At 35.7% G+C, this 16867-nt stretch overlaps 1 protein-coding gene across 1 annotated transcript in view; it reads right to left on the reverse strand.

Annotated features, from left to right (window-relative positions):
• Positions 1-3646: 3646 nt before the first annotated feature.
• The window catches only part of CYTIP (cytohesin 1 interacting protein), a 29659-nt gene continuing 16438 nt past the window's right edge, over positions 3647-16867 (reverse strand). Inside the window, exons 7-8 of the mRNA XM_053597849.1 lie at positions 9709-9775; positions 3647-7304 (exon numbers count right to left, since the gene is read on the reverse strand). Coding sequence (XP_053453824.1) covers positions 6838-7304; positions 9709-9775 — 534 coding nt within the window. The 3' untranslated portion in view covers positions 3647-6837. The remainder of the gene's footprint in view (positions 7305-9708; positions 9776-16867) is intronic.

Genomic DNA, 16867 nt, shown 5'->3' on the forward strand with positions numbered 1-16867 from the left:
AATATCTTTTCCCATTCTGAAGGTTGTCTTTTTGTTTTGTTGATTATGTCCTTAAATGTGCAGAAACATTTTAACTTGATCAGATGCCATTTATTTATTTTTGTTGTTTCTGCAACTGCTAATAGGCTCTTCTTCATAAATTCTTTCTCTAGGCTGATAAGATTCAGAGTTTTGCACACATTTTCTTCTAAATTACATTACTTTATTTTCAAATGTTGAACCTGCTTTGCATACCTGGAATACGTCCCACTTGATTGTAGTGTGTGATTTTTTTTACACATTGTTCAATTCAATTTTCTAATTTTTTAAGCACTTTTTTCATTATGTTAAAGAGAAATATAAGTCTGTGGTTTTCTTATGGTATTTTTGTCCGATTCTTGAATTAGAGTAATACTTACCTCATAGAATAAGTTAGGAAATATTTCCTCTGCTTCTAACTTCTGAAAGAGATTGCATTGTACTCTTTGGAAAGAGGTCACCATGCCCAGCCCACATGTATGGCATGAGAGCTGTGTTCCAACTCCTTGAGAGTTCAGTATTTACACAGATAACTTGGAACTTTCCTGCACAGGAAATTTGCCAATTCACTCCCATTTATTACTTACCCACTCATTTGTATCAGTGTGAACTCATGTGTGTATATTTACTTTATATGTGAACTTATATCCTAATACTATTTATTTATTGTTCAGTGTTCCATCTTTGGCCATTGTAAGCTCTTTCAGTTTGATTTCTGTGTCCCTTTAACATATTCCCATCTTTATGAGGTTTCTCTTTTTAGTGTTTTCTTACATTCTGGCACTATGAGCTTCTGGAGACTGTTCATGTACAGTTCCTTTCCTGGTCTTAGAACAAGTCATTTCTCTAAAGAACAATGCTTTCTGTTATTAAGAATGGGGGTAGAATGTGTAAGTGTTTATATATTGGTTTCATAATAGTATTGAGTATACTGGATACTTTTTTTTTCCATTCCTGAGGTATTTTACTAAGAGGAATATGTTCCAGCTCCATCCAGGTAAACATTAAAAAAAAAAAAAAAAAAAGACTGGGAGTAGAAATCAAGATCTTGTAGGTGCACTCACTGCTGCCAGGGTGTCATTACTTCTCATACCTTTCAGCTGAAAGAGCATGGAAATGTATGCATATAAGCCAACTCACGTGTATGTACACATGTAGATTTACATATGTAATCATAGATACTTTTAAATATTGAGTGCATACATATGTCTCCAATGCCAACCCATTATTGCATGCATCCTTTCTTGCTTGTCTGGAAGAAAATATTTTTATTTTCTTAGCCTATGTCTTACCTTTTGATTCTCTTAACAGCATCTTTTGAAAAGCAGATGCTTTTAATACTAATAAAATCCACTTTATAAACTTTTTCCTTCATAGATCATCCCTGTAGTGTATCTAATAACTCATCACCAAGCCCTAGGAAATCTAAGCATTCTCCCGAATTGTAGAGAAGTTTTATTATTTTGTCTTTTACATCTTTGTCTACTTTGAATTAATTTTTGCAAAACATATAAGATCTTCCATATGTTCCAGAAAAAAATAATCTTTTTCCATTTAATTGAATTTATTCCTTTGTCAAAAATCAATTGACTATATTTGTATATGTCTATTTCTAGGTACTTTATTCTGTTCCACTGATTTATACATCTATTCTTTTGCCAATACCATGTCATATTTATAGCTTTATAGTAAATACGGAAATAAGGTATTGTGATTCCTCCTACTTTGTTCTTCTTCAGTACTATATTGACTATTTTAAGTCTTATGCATTTCCATATAAATTTCAGAAGCAATTGTGAATTTCTATAAAATAGCCCTTGCCAGAATTTTAATTGGGATTGCCCTGAATCTATAGCTTAAGCTGGAAAGAACTGACATCTTAAAATTATTGAGTCTTTCAATTCATGAACACAGAATATCTCTCTATATGTATTTTCCTTGATTTTTCTCACCCCTAGGGTTTTATAGTTTCCTACATTGAGGTCCTACAATATATTATATTTATGCCTAGGTATTTCATGTTTTTGCTATCATATTTTTTAACCTCAAAATCCAGTTTTCTTTTGCTGATAAATAGGGAGGCAATTGATTTTTGTATATTTATGTTGCATGTTGTGGACTTGCTGTACTCACTTATGAATCCCAGAAATTTTTGTTGTGTTACTGATTCTTTAGGATTTTCCATATAAAAAATATATCATCCACAGTTTCATTTCTTCCTTCTCAATTTGTGTATGTGTACTTTTTTCCCCTTGTCTTCTTGCACTGGTTTAGATTCTCTTGTTTAGTACAATGTTGAATAGGAGTAATGAGAGGAAACCTCTTTGCTTTGTGCCTGATATTAGGGGGAAAGCATCTAGTTTCCCACTGTTATGATACTAGCTGTAGGTTTTTGGTAGATGATCTTTATGAAGTTGAGGAAGTTATCCTCTATTCCTAAGAGATATATGTTTTATATTTTTTCTCTTAAACGTCTGATAATTTTGTGTGTTGTGATATTTCCTGCCTTTTGGTCATGGTTGATCATTTACTTTTGTGCTTTTTAAGATTTGAGAATCAATGTTTTGCTTATTCTTCTGTGGAATTCCTTCTGCTCTCCTCTCTTAAAAATGCAAGTGCCTAGAAATGGAAAAGTCCAATGTAACAATCACCCAATTCACTTGAATACTTGTCAGATTCCCTGAGTAGAATTTAAAAGAAAATAACTAGCTCATTCTCTAGTATTTTCATTTAAAATCTCCCTTGATCATTCCAGGCACCTAGAAGACAAAATGGAGAGGTCAATAATAGACTTGGATTCAATTTATCAGTCAGCTTTTTGGCTAGATATTCAAGCTTTGTCAGGTTCTCTAACTCCAAAGTTCTTTAATGCTACCATGTCTTTATACAAAAATTAAGGAGATAAAATTCATCATTTACGTTTACTCAAAGGGGTTTAGGAAAAAATTCAGTATTTTTATGTATTATCCAGTTTGTGAAATCCTTGAAAGATCTTACAAACAGACTCTAAGACAGTCTCCTGACCCTCACCTCCTATTGCCCAGGCCTTCATGTACTTCCTGCATCTTTACTATGGGTGGGACGTGTGACTTGTTTCTAGCAAACAGAATGTGGTAAATGTAAAGGGAAGTCACTTCAATGGAAAGGCAATGGAGTCATTCGAGTGAGTACATTGCATTATTTAAGACTCTGTCTTCCTTGTGGCTTCACTCCAATTTTCTCTTCCTTGAAGAAGCAAGCTGCCCTGAATCGTATGGCCACAAAGAAATGACAACTACTTAAGGGAGCTTAAAAGTGGATCCTTTTCCAATCAAGCCTCTAGGTAAAAATGCAACCCTGGGAAACATCTTGATTGCAACTTTGTGAGATCCTGAACAGACCCTACTAACCTGTGCCAAGACTCCTGGCCAACAGAAACTTTGAGATTATATATATGTTTTAAGCTTCTATTTTTATAGGAATTTCTTAAACAGCAATAGAAAACTAATACTAGTGCAAACCCTCAATTCAGCAGATAATGCCTTCTAAGGGCCTCAAAGAAGTAAGTGTCAAGAGGTCACTCAGGATTTAAAAAGTCTGCTTTTAAAACAATCTTTTCTTTTAAGGTAGAGAGGGAGAAAGAGAAAGAGAGAGAAAGTTTGAAACTTAAAGAATAGCACTCTTTATTTCAGAAAGATATCAGGGTTTTTTTATAGCCTATAGTTCTGTAAGGAGACAGATATAAAGTAACAATACTTTTATGAGGTGAATGGCTCAATAGTTATGTATTATTTAATATAGTCTCTATACATTCATAAATAGTTATATTTTATGTTCAATATGTGCAAATGGTGTTCAAGTTTTATTTCTTCAGTTCAAACTAAAATTTTGTTTTAATTCTTTCTTTCTTTCTTTCTTTTTTTTTTTTTTTTGAGACAGAATCTCACTATATCACCCTAGGTAGAGTGCCGTGGCATCACAACTCACAGCAACCTCAAACTCTTGGGCTTAAGCAATTCTCTTGCTTCAGCCTCCCAAGTAGCTGGGACTATAGGCACCCGGCACAATGCCCGGCTATTTTTCTGTTGCAGTTGTCATTGTTGCTTAGCTGGTCTGGGCTGGGTTCAAACCTCCCAGCCTCAGTGTATGTGGCCGGCGCCATAACCACTATGCTACAGGCACCGAGCCAAACTAAAATTTTAAATACTGTTTGTTGCATGCACCTAAAATATAGAAGAATTGCAAAGTATAAAGTAATGAATAAAAGTTCATTTCAAAAAGTATATTACCAATAAGCTTCACATGGTGTCATCCCTTCAGCCACATAATAAACTAATTCCCAATATGTTTTATATAAATTTGGTTTATCAAGTGCCATTGTATAAAAATAATTTTCATAACAATTTGCCAATTAATATAATTCACCAATATTACATACTTGGCCACTTTGGGTAAAAAAAAAAAACTTTTCAATTTTTTCCCAGTTAATTATACCAAAATGAGTCACTACACATCATAATGTTCTTCAGACGTCCCAGTGGGTTCAGGCTTAGTCTGAAAAGCTATGCCGTGAGAAACTTACCCACATTGCCACTAAACAAATGCTGGCTTTCTTACAGCTTGTAAATATATAAATATGACATACCCTCCCTTCCTGTACCTTGGTTAACCAGTGCTTTTCTTTTTTCTCAGAACGTATCTAAATCTTGACACTAATTCTCATCACAAATTAAAGTAATACTTACCCTGTCCCTTCCCTGCTTCTTTTTTACATTTGATATCTACTATCATACGAAAAGTATCACGCTTCTGTACTGAAGCCACAAGAAAAGCAAATGATCTGTGGTCAGCTTTTCCATAGAACCTGTACTAGTTCTTAAAGCATTTGGTCACTTTGTAAAAGACTTAAAAGTCATCTTTTGTCAAATATAATATGTCTTTCCTATGAGATTTGTGAAATAGAATTAATAGGAAACGCTGCATTCACACAAGCAGGTCTTTAATATGACAATTCTAGACTATGACGAGAAACACGCAATACCAGTTGAATCATAACTTTTTTGCAAGCTCTTTTTGAAACTAAGTGTGTTGCTAGCCAGGCAGATATTAATGTACCCATATCTGAAAATTTGCTTGTAGAGGCCAAGAGAGTCATCCTAAATGTTTATTTTCCTATTTATCAAAGACAGTACAGTATCTACAATCGTACATTTTAAGTATTCCACTGGGCAGAATAAAAAGTACTGTGGTGGTCATAAAACAGAACTAGCAAAAGAGTAAATGATTATCCAGAGAGACTAGAATAGGCTGGAGCTTGGAAGACCTGGCTTTTAATTTCTGTGTTGTCACTATGTAAACAAATTCCTGCTTTCTCATCTGTATACCAAACAACTCCTATAGGGTTAATGTGGGAATCACATGTAAAATGTTTTAGCTTGTTAGGCATTCAGTAAATGGTATAGGGGATTTCTATTGTATCTATGAAAAGTGGTATACTCTCTCTGCCTTTCATCTCAATGACCCATATGTGGAGTCTATCAGATGTTTCTGAGTTCAAAGAACTTGACATCAGGTCTCAACTAGAAATATTTTGATACTTTATTATTTCTTATCTTAAAAGCTTCTTTATCCTACCCTCTTTTTTTCTCAAAATAACTCATTATTTAGATTAATCGAAAATGTACTGAAGTGTAGCACTTCTACTCAAAGTCAACTGTTTCTATTTCTCCCAAACACACACACATACACACATAGCTTAAAATAAGTAAAGACCATAACATAGTCCAAATTGCCTATTCTGGTATATAGTTAATGAACATCTGTGTCACTAGAACAGAGAGATCATGGACTTTAATAGATATTGAACAAAATATAGAGGGATTTAAAGCCCAGAAGTAATGTGATATTCATAACCAACATACAAAATACTGCTGAGGCAGTAAATATTTCGAATATGTAACATAAAGTGAGAAGTAATGTGAAAAAATCTACGGGAGGGGTGAATGCTTTCCTAATTTTCTTGTTGGATTTTAGCCATTTGTAGCAAAATCATCATCATCATCATCATCATCACAAAGCTATAAGATCCTAAGAGCTCTAGACGCATCATCAACGGTCAGATAGAACAAAAGTCAAATTAGGCAAGAAAACTGAGCTTCCCACACGTTTTGTTTAGACTGCCAATTAAAGAGAGCTTATCATAATCTTCCTCAGCACCCATCTCAGACATCTTTCTGTGGTTCTCATGAAGCTTAACCCCTTATAGTAAATTTTTTACTTCCTGCTTTGTTGTTACTCTGAACATGAGAAACGGCTGATGGTCACCTTTGTTTCTAACCCATTCTTAGATTTGAACAGAAACATTCCGAATTGCCTATTATTACACCTTCCCAGGAGCTACTAAGCTTAAGCAAACATTAGAATTTGTGCCCTACCAATTATCCTGTGGAATGTAGTTCAGATATTTTATTTTGCCACTCTTTTATTTACAATTAACTCCAAAAAGTTCTCAACTTTTTACATGAATAACCTAGAAAATAAATATCACTCTTCTTTTACAGGCAGTAGAATGAACAGCCAAATGCATTGATTTGTTGCATTATCTTACTTAATTTCTCTAACGTTTGCTTAGAACAGCTATTCTAGTTAAAACAAGACGACTTAAGATGCAAAAAAAAAAAAAAGATACACCAATTTAAATAAAGTTCACCGTTGCTGTGAAATGGGATGCCAGTTTAGCAATCCATCTGCACTTTCCCACCAAGCTGGGTGGAAGTTGATCTAGAGGAGTCTTGAGATACTTGTGCAATAAGCTCATTTGAAAAGGGCACCACGACAGGGTCAAAAGCGACTCTCTTCCTCTTCCACAGCGCGGTGAAGACCAGGGATGAATTTCAAGAGCTGCTTCCGGACGCTGCCTTTTCTGTTCTTCCGAGGCAGGGTCCCAAACGGGCTGGCGAAGTTGCCTTCCCACAAGGGCGACATGGACCCGCTGCTGGCGGTGCTGGTGCTCCGGTCTCTCCTTGCTGAAGACCTCCTCGGAAAATCGTCACCGTCCTTGAGGACAAAGCACTCGTCGTCCGTGCTGGTCTGCCTGCTGAAGGCGCCCCTGCTGGAGTCCTCCGACACGCACGTCTGGTAGCCGTCCTCGCTGTCCATTGTCACCGAGCTCAGCCAGCTCTTGCAGCTGCTCGCACTGGACAACCGATTCCGGTCCACCAGTACCGGGCCCGGCCCAGGGAGAGTTCCAAACAGAGATAGGTCCTCCAGGTCCACGCTGTCCAGACTCGGGCAGTTGGCGGTGTCGCCTGGAGGACAGAGCACAAGGTCTACTGTGAGGTCAACCCGTGCATCGCCCTCTATGCATAAATGCAGTGCACCAAAATTGCTCTTTGAAAAGCACAAGAAAGAATGGGGGTGGAAAATACTTTCCACTGAGCTTTTACTTGTGTGAATTAGTGACTATTTATGAGGCCATCTGGTAAACCTCATAGCAGGGCTTCCCAAACTTTTGTTCATGGACTAGCTTTCTTGGGAAAGTTTCCACAGTCACGAAAACTATGATGTTTGACTAAATTTAAACAAGATACTTTGTAGGAGTACATTCAAACCAACTGACAGTATGCCCATGTGACTTCTAAATCTACAAGACAGTCATTTCTGAAACTTAAATGACCTTGAAATCTTTCATTAAAATTCTCACTGATGGGGTGCCAAGGAATACACGTCTGTGGAAATACTGTCTGATGGATTTTTCCATTTAGTTCCTCTGATTCTTGGTTACTGTCTTTACAATAATCGTAAAATTATTATAAAGTTAATTGAAGTATGTGGGAAACATATTTATAAAACAGATCATTTAAAGGGGTTCATGGCAGGTGTTGAGTAAGGCAAGTATGTCTTCCAGTCTCACTCTTCCAAGTTTCAATTTGTAATACTTAAATGTTTTAGAATGATATTGTATCCAGAAAGCATTCCTATCCTCAAATGAGAAATAATTTATTTGACGAAATTGAATGGTATCCGCTTGACTGAATTTTTTCATCAAATTTTCATAACCTCCACCTGGCTCTCCAAACTCAAATGTTAATGCCACATTAATATCCTGCCCATTCTCCACCTGATTACTCACTATTTGAGTTGGTTAGTATGTTGCTAAATAAAATAGAGTACTTATGATTTCAGCATGAGAAAAACGTAATTAGAAGGTGACTATACTTCAGAAAAAATAGCAGAGTACTTCATACTCGAAAATGCTTTTATTCTGTGGTGATTATCTTTTACTGTTGCTCCCCTTTGTCCTTGGTTAAAAACATTAAAAGAGACTTTGTTTGGTTTTTTTTCTATTTTATTTGCAAGGTTTAGTATGACCAGCACTGCAATGACCAGTTCTAATGCTTTCCTTTTTGCTAATACAGCCTACTTTATTTCATCTTGCAAAAAGCTGATGAATTTCTTTTGATTGGAGAGCAATCATTTTGTATAATCTCAGGCATTGAATGTTTGCTCTCAATCGGGAAAGAGGAGACTGAAGAATTCCCACAATCTCTCAAAAATGTGTATAACACGGACTTATGAGGATCCTGCCCAAAGGATCCTCTCCGCACAAAATCCTTTCTTACAGAACCTCAGACTTACTGCATTCACTGAGCCTTTCAGCATGCTCCAAAAACGGAGGCAAAGATTTCTCAGAAACCCTCCCCATCTACAGAAATCTAGGAGGTGGTCAAATTAACAAAGCCACAAAGTTTTTGTATCTCTGGCTCAAACAAACTCGAGTCCTCAAAACAAAAATCTATTATTCGTTTTTTTAAATTAACTAAAGACAACATGACAAAGACAACTTGTACGTAAGTTTCAAACATTTCTATTAAAAAAACTAAACCAGTTCAAACCTCTGAGCCATAAATTAATGCCTAATTAGGAATTAAATTGCATTTTTTTCTGTAAACAAATGGAGCATCACTTTTAACAGATATTCTAGGTTATATATAGAGACGTAAGCTTAATGTTATCTAAAGAAGATACAACCCATATTTCACACCCACACAATATAGGTTACAGTGAATTATTTGTCTAGGAAAGTTTATTCCTCAGGTTACACCGGGGTCACACAGCCAACAGCAAATCAACAAATCTAAACTCAAACCTTTCTTTCAAACTACGCGTTTACTATTATCATAATCTTACACGTCTCTATCTTGCTGTGAAGGGCCCTTAAAAAGGATTTCTCTGCTTTAATGTAACTTACAAAATTTGAACAAATGATAAGAGCTCTACCCTCGAAGCCTGCAACCTATTCCAGCTTCAATATCTTCTAGTAGCTTCTAGAAATGAACCTCTGAGCTGTTCTCATTTCCAGGAATTTAATTCATTTGCTGAATAGGGTAGGAAAGTCAGGCAGTCTTTCTCATGCTCTTCTAAAGTCTCCAGGAGCCTCTCAGGAGCATGTGCAAGCCTGTGTGTGTGTGTGTGTGTGTGCTTATTTTCACATACACATGTGTGTGAATGAATAAGGGGATCTGACTTGACTTACTCCTCCTCCAAATACACAGTCACTCCAACATGCACAGCAAGGAAACATAAGATGGGAACCCTGATTGGTGATAGAAAAATGTTTCTTGCAATGATGACAATTTTAAGTAACTTAGAGCCAAAAATACTGAAAGGCTGAAACATTAGTGCGGTTTCTGAACAGGAAACTGCACTTACCATGAAGTAGGCGCTGCTCCTGTAACTGCAGCGATCTGAACTCCACCCATTTTTTCTTCAAGCTTTGCTGTGAGATAGAAGAAAAGTACTAATTATTAGGAAACCCTAGTAAAACTGGTAATTTAATTCTATGTGTTGAGATTTGTCATTACATTTTTTTCCCTTTCCTTCCAGCACTACCCCTTCCTCCCATTCATGTAAAAGACTTTTGCTGTATAAAAGGATATATTGGGAATACCAGTTTCTGAAGAAATAATCTAGCAGCACCACCACCAAGTTTCTTTTAAAAGTAAAGAGAAACAATGAAATGTATTTTGTATTTTAAAAGAACAGTTTGCAACCAGATTGTGTTCGTAAAAACTTACTTGCTGTTTAGGCAAGGATTTACATTCTAGGATTTCCCATCTGCAGGATGAAGACAATAATAGAACCTAACCCTGGAAACGTACTGAGGATTACATGAGTTAATAGATGGAAAATGTTCAGCAGCCTGGGACTTGCTCCACTCGCCGAGCCATTCAGGATGCTCTAGATGGAGAGGTGAAGGTGCCTCTTCAGGGTTTGAGTTGCAGATGGTTTTTATTTTGATTTTTTTTTAAATAAAAGTATTTGAAACATATATATAAGTTTCTTATCTTTTTATGGTTTTCAGCTAATATTTTAAATGTTAATGTGACTAGAAATTGGTAAATGCTTTATAAATATTATCAACCTGCACATATAAGCCTGGAGCACTAAGATGGCCTTTTCCGCTGCTGGACACCTATTTATTTACCAAACCAGAAAGAAGAACAGATCTGATCTGAAGCGCTTCCTCAGAGGGCTGAATTTAGAATACTGTTAAGCACAGTGATGTTGCAACTGCTTCTTCACGGCACATGAGAGCTGTGGCCTGCTGTGGGAAAGGAGTGGAGGCCGTATTGGTTAAAGACAGCATGCAAAGCCTGGCCTAACCTCAAAGGAGGCTGAGGCGATGGAAACTGAAAGCAAACCAGGCAGAAGACATCTGGCAAGAAGCCATCACTAGCTTATTCTCCCTCTTGCTTCTTGTCCTCGTCTCCACCCTTTCCTTTGCCATCCCAGGTCCCTACAACAAGCCTAGTGAGCGGGCACAGCTCAGGTTTGCCATGCATGCTCAAGAAAAGACAGTCTAGCTGGAACTAAGCAGTCTTTTGTAGAAATCAGTCTGGAAGGAGTAGATTATGGATAAAAAGCAAATGGGGAAGAAAACATGTTTGGGAGGGGAAGGCCTGGGGAAAGAAAATAATAAAATTATAAGAACATCATTCGATGTTTAAGGAAAACATGGCTCATTCTTTAGTCTTCAAAGACTGAATAACAACTGGACAGCATTTTCCAAACCTTGATAATAGTCACATTTAATAGCAGTCCTATGGTTGCCAATGTTACACGCAATAAATCAAAGCAATGCCATGCATGGCTCAATCAATCTCTTGCTCTTTTGGTACTGTAATGGTCTAGAGTGGGTATAAGACTGCATTGCTTCCTTATTCGCAGCTCGTGTTATCTGTGTAAACTTGTGGCTCCGTGAAAGTCAAAATTAGGGGCCCACAGAGTATAGACTGGCAAGGATCGGGCATATACACCAACCCACTTCATCTTTGTTACAGGTATTTATCTCCAACAAGAGAACAGAGTGAGATGAAAGAGCTTAAGGGTAGGTTGACCATCAAAAATAAATATAGAAAGAAGAGGACATTGTACTTCTGCATTTGCATTCAAAAATATAAAGTCAGAGCTTTCTGAGTAGTTAATTTTTATAAAAATTAAAGTTTAAATTATCTAATTTGTAGACATGGACCAGTCATTTAAGGATGTCGTCATTCAAACCAAGAAAACACCAGTGTAAAGAGCAGAGGTGTCCTAATGACTAGTGATTTTTAGTCTGTAACTAAACTTCCCTATTTTCTTCAGCTTCTGTTTCTATTTCTGTTACTGACATTTCAATCATCTATTTGGACAAATGTAAAAGCTCTTACCATCAGGTGAAAATTAAAGCATATGTGACATCTCACCATGCTGGGCTGTGTCACCTCACTGTGCCTAGCTCTGTGTCTGGTGCACACCTGCTCAATAAATGGTGGATGAATGAATACGTGAAAGATGGCTTCCTGACAACCCGCAACCATTTTGCATTGAGTCTGTTCTAAATAGATTTCCAAAGCTTTCAATCACTATGAAACACACAGTGAAACATTTCCATGGCACATTAGTACTTCTATTATGCTTTCACAGATGATATGCTATTTCATTTTCATAATTTCTCTAAAAAGTTACAGATTAGAAAATAAAGATTCAATGTGGAAAATCATTTCCCAAGGGCTATAAATCCAGTAAGTAACAGAACTAGATTAAAAACTAGCTCTCCCAGCTGGCCCACTGGATGTATTGTTTTTATGTTAAACGTTTGAATCACAGGTCAAGAAAAGGGAATCTCTGAAAATGTGGCTCAAAAAGAACAACTGTTTCTAAGAAAAGCTTTTGGCCCCGTGAAGTCTTTGATGCAATGCTCACTCACAATGTAAATGTCACTGTGTAGAAGGGAAGTCAGCCTGACCTTGGTTATATGTCAGACCCAGACATTTTTGGCTCAAAAGATAAACTGGAAATTTCATAATTCTGAGAGTAGAAATGGGACAGATTCCGGCTCTGATAGCGGTAGTTTAAAAGAACCTATTTACAGCATGGGACGGAGCTAAGGTTTCTACTTGAGAAAAGAACCTTGGGTGAAGCTCCACTCCTGGGGGAAGGAGCCTGAGAGAAGCTGCTGCTGGCCATAGCTCAGGTGGAGCTGGGGGGCGGGGGGAGCAGGAGTGCCTAATGCAGACCCTCAACCTGAGCCAAGTAGCACACTGACACTCCAGGGAAGGCATCTAAGCCTCCAGACCTGGCTCTGAATTGGGAAGCTTGAAGTGGTGAGTGGAAGCAATGGTCACATTGAGCTACAGGGAGAGGCTAACAGGTCATGCCAGGGAAGTAAGCAAACTAAACACAAAAACACCCACAAATGTTTAATAGTAAGCAAGACAATAAAATTGATTGTTGGCACTTGGCTCCTCCCCAAACAAAATTGAAATTAAAAAGTCCAAAGAAGACTTTTAAATAAATATGTTTATAATCCTCAGAGATGAATGAGATCAATATTTATAAGAACGAGATGAATGAGATCAATATTTATAAGAACAATAAATTTGAACCGAAGAAATAAGAATAGACAGACACAAAAAATACTACTAGGCAATAAGGAAGCTAATTTTAAAAAACTAAATAAAAAGAACACATTCTATACAGCACACAGGTAATATGGGCATTGCTAAAGATATTACTAAATAACCCAAAGAGTAAATAATACAAAAAAGAAATATAAAATATGAAAGACTGATTAGGAGCCACAGAAGATAAATCAAGAAACTCTAAAATATTTCTAAATGAATTCTAGAAGATAATGATGAGGAAGGTACATTGGAAGAGATCAAGCTGATAGTTTTCCAAAACTGAAGAAAGGGTCTTTAGATACAAGTTCTAAACATAGAAATGAATCCAGAACTAATTACACCATGGTGAAACTGAGATCAATGAAGAAAAATCATCATCACAAAAGCAATCAGCAAAAATGGCAGAAAATTGCCACAAATCTAAATACTGTTTTTTTTTAAAGATTCAAAAATATAATAGAAAATCCTATTAAAAAATGGTCAGGAAAAAAAGAAAGAAGACTTAAAAAGCTTTCTGTGGGTGTAATGGGGCATAATAATAGTTATGATAAAGATTTAAAACAGAATAAAACTTTTATTTATTTGTTTCAGAGACGGAATCTCACTTTGTCACCCTGGGTAGGTAGAGTGCTGTGGTGTCACAGCTCACAGCAACCTCCAGCTCTTGGACTTAGGTGATTCTCTTGCCTCAACCTCCCCAATAGCTGGGACTAGAGGCACCTGCCACAACACCCAGCTATTTTTTTGTTGCAGTATGGCCAGAGCCAGGTTTGAACCTGCCACCCTTGGTATATGGGGCCAGTGCCCTACTCACTGAGTCACAGATGCCACCCAAGACTAAAATTTTTATTATCAACTTTATTCAACAAATTTGAAAACTTTATTAACAAAAATGTAGCTCTAAATTATAAATAAAAGTGGCCCAAAAGGAAAAAAAAAAAACAAGATCTTAAGTAGTATTACAACAAATAAAGAAATTGAAACTAGTTTAGATGTTTTCCCACTGAAAAAGAACCCCAAGTCCATATGATTCAGTTGGTATTATAAGAATTCTACCAGAGAACAAAAAGAGGAAGACAATTTCCAGTTCTTGTTGAATCTAGTATACCTGATACCAAAACTTAAGAAGATAATCTAAGAAAAGTATAGATTAGTCTACATATAAAATAAAACTATCTTCAAAAATCATTTTAAAAATTACCAAATTAAACTTTTAAGTATATAAAAATAACTATAAATTTCAAGGATAAATAAGGTTGGGTTTTTCCCAAAAATGAAAGGGTGGCTTTACGTTATAAAATCTTTACATGTCATTCACCATATTGAAAAAATTTTAATTAAATAAATGAAAAGACAATATTGACAGGTACAGGAAAAAGTACTGGATAAAATTTAACACACAAGCACTATAAAAACTACCAAGAAACTCAGTATCAACAGGAGTCTTATTGTCTTTCAGAAATGAGCTGAAAGACAGCTCATTTCTAATGGGAAAGAGATTAAGAAGAATTCCCTTTAAACTCAAGAATAAAATAGGGATGCCTGGGGTGGTGCCTGTGGCTCAATGAGTAGGACACTGGCCCCATGTACCGGGAGTGGTGGTTCAAACCCACCCTGGCCAAACTGCAACAACAACAACCAAAAAAAAAAAAAAATAGCTGGGTGTCATGGCGGGTGTCTGTGGTCCCAGCTGCTCGGGAGGCTGAGGCAAAAGAATCACCTAAGCCCAAGAGCTGGAGTTTGCTGTGAGCTGTGATGCCATAGCACTCTACCGAGGTCGACAAAATGAGACTCTGTCTCTAAAAACAAAAACAAAAATACAAGGATGCCTGCAGTTATACTTTATGTCCATCACTGTATGGTAGGTCTTGACCAGTGTAGTAATGTAAGGAAAAGAAGCAAAAGTCATTTTTAACAGATAGTCATTATCTCTACAGAAAACTTGGAATAATCTATAGATAATTTATTAGAAATTATATATGAGTAGTTTAGCAAGGTGTTTCAATATAGTAACAGCAAAGAAATATTAATTTCACATATCTGTTAACATCATTCAAAACCTTTATTTTCCTAAAGAAACTATAAGAACAATAAGATAAGGTATAAAGACCAAGTCTAACAAAAGACAAATATGGCCTATGTACATAAAATTATAAGACTTTATTGAAAGACTTTAAAGAAAACAAGTAAAAATTGCATGATCATCTACCATTAAAGAAACCTCAACACCATATGGATGTCAAGTCTTCTCCAATTGATCATTATATATAAAATGAGGCATCAATCAAAACTCCAAAATTTATATATGGAACTTGATAATCTGAATTTAAAATGTATATAGATGATCAAAGGATCAAGAGGACCAAGAGTAACCTTTCCCAATCAGATATTAAGATTTATTATAATATGAGTTTGAGATAAGCAAATGGACCAATGGATCATAACAAGTAGCCTGTCATCAAATCCATGTGGAACGTCTTTAAAAATAGAGATTTCAATGAAGGTCAGTTAAGGGGAAAAAGGAGATACAAAATAAATGGTAGTGGGAGAATTAGGGATACATATGGAAAAAATAAAACTGGAATTTTTCCCATACTCATACTATGTATAAAAATTAATTTTGGATGAGTTAAGAACCTAAATGTGAAAAAGAAAAACTTTAAAACTTTTACCGGAAAGTATAGATAACCTAACCAATATAAACAGTTAAGAGTTCTCTCATAAACAAATATATTAAAGGAATAATATATTCAACCTGCTAAGGGGGAAAAAGTCAACTTAGAATAATTCAATTACCCATCAGAATACTCTCATCAAGGGGTGGCACCTGTGGCTCAAAGGAGTAGGGCACTGGCCCCATATGCTGGAAGCAGCAGGTTCAAACCCAGCCCTGGCCACCAAAAATTACAAAAATAAAAAAAAAGAAGAGAGCAAGAAAACACTCTCATCAAAAGATATTTTTCAACAAAGACCTACTTACTCTACCTGAAGGAAGTACTATAGCAAAAGAGAAAGTAAACCCAGGGGTAAGGAGTAGAGTGCAAGAAACAACAGCAAGCAAACCACCTTAACAAGTTGTTTTATTAGAGCACTACCAGGTATTTAGAATGAACACCTATATTATATAACTTTTTAAATTGATTAAATTCTCTAAAGTAGGTGATAATAAGGAATATGTCTTAAGAGGACATTTAAAGCAGGTTATGGTACTGATGAGATTCTGGAAAAAAGACAGAGATATTGAAAAATGAATGCAGTGATTGCTAGTAATATAGTTAAGTATATAAATTGAAACTTGAGAAAACATTCAAAGACAGAGAAAATACATAAAGATAAAAATTGCGTAGAAGCACACAATAATACTTTGTGTCAGTACTTTATTCCATGAAATATAAGACTATTTTTCACTCATTTTAAGTGACATGACTAGGTTATTGTCAATATTTGTTTTTTCTATGGAACACTTAAAACATTATTATAACTTTTTAAAAAGATGTTCATCAAAAGTATCTCACTTTGGAAATACAAATTAATTTGACCATTTAAAAAATCTGATATGAATCATTATATATTCCTTATGAAAATAAGTAATGACAAAAATCTTAGAAATGTTCCCTTTAAAGTCAAAAATAAGACTATCACTATTTGTAATATACTGACAATCCTAGCCAATGCTATAAGAGAAGAAAAATAAATTGGCTGAATAATTGGATTAAAGGGACAAAATGTTATTGTCTGCAGATGACATGACTATATACAAAGTCTAAGGGAATCTGTAAAATTATTATTAGAAAAAAGGGAGCTCAGCAACACTAGACTGAAATATTTATACATGATCAATAGCAATAACCATATGAAAATATAAAAGATTATGTCTATTACAGTAAAAGAACTAGGAAATACTTAAACATATGTATAATAAA

The sequence above is a fragment of the Nycticebus coucang genome, chromosome 7 (genome assembly GCF_027406575.1).
Source record: "Nycticebus coucang isolate mNycCou1 chromosome 7, mNycCou1.pri, whole genome shotgun sequence".
Taxonomy (NCBI): Eukaryota; Metazoa; Chordata; class Mammalia; order Primates; family Lorisidae; genus Nycticebus; species Nycticebus coucang.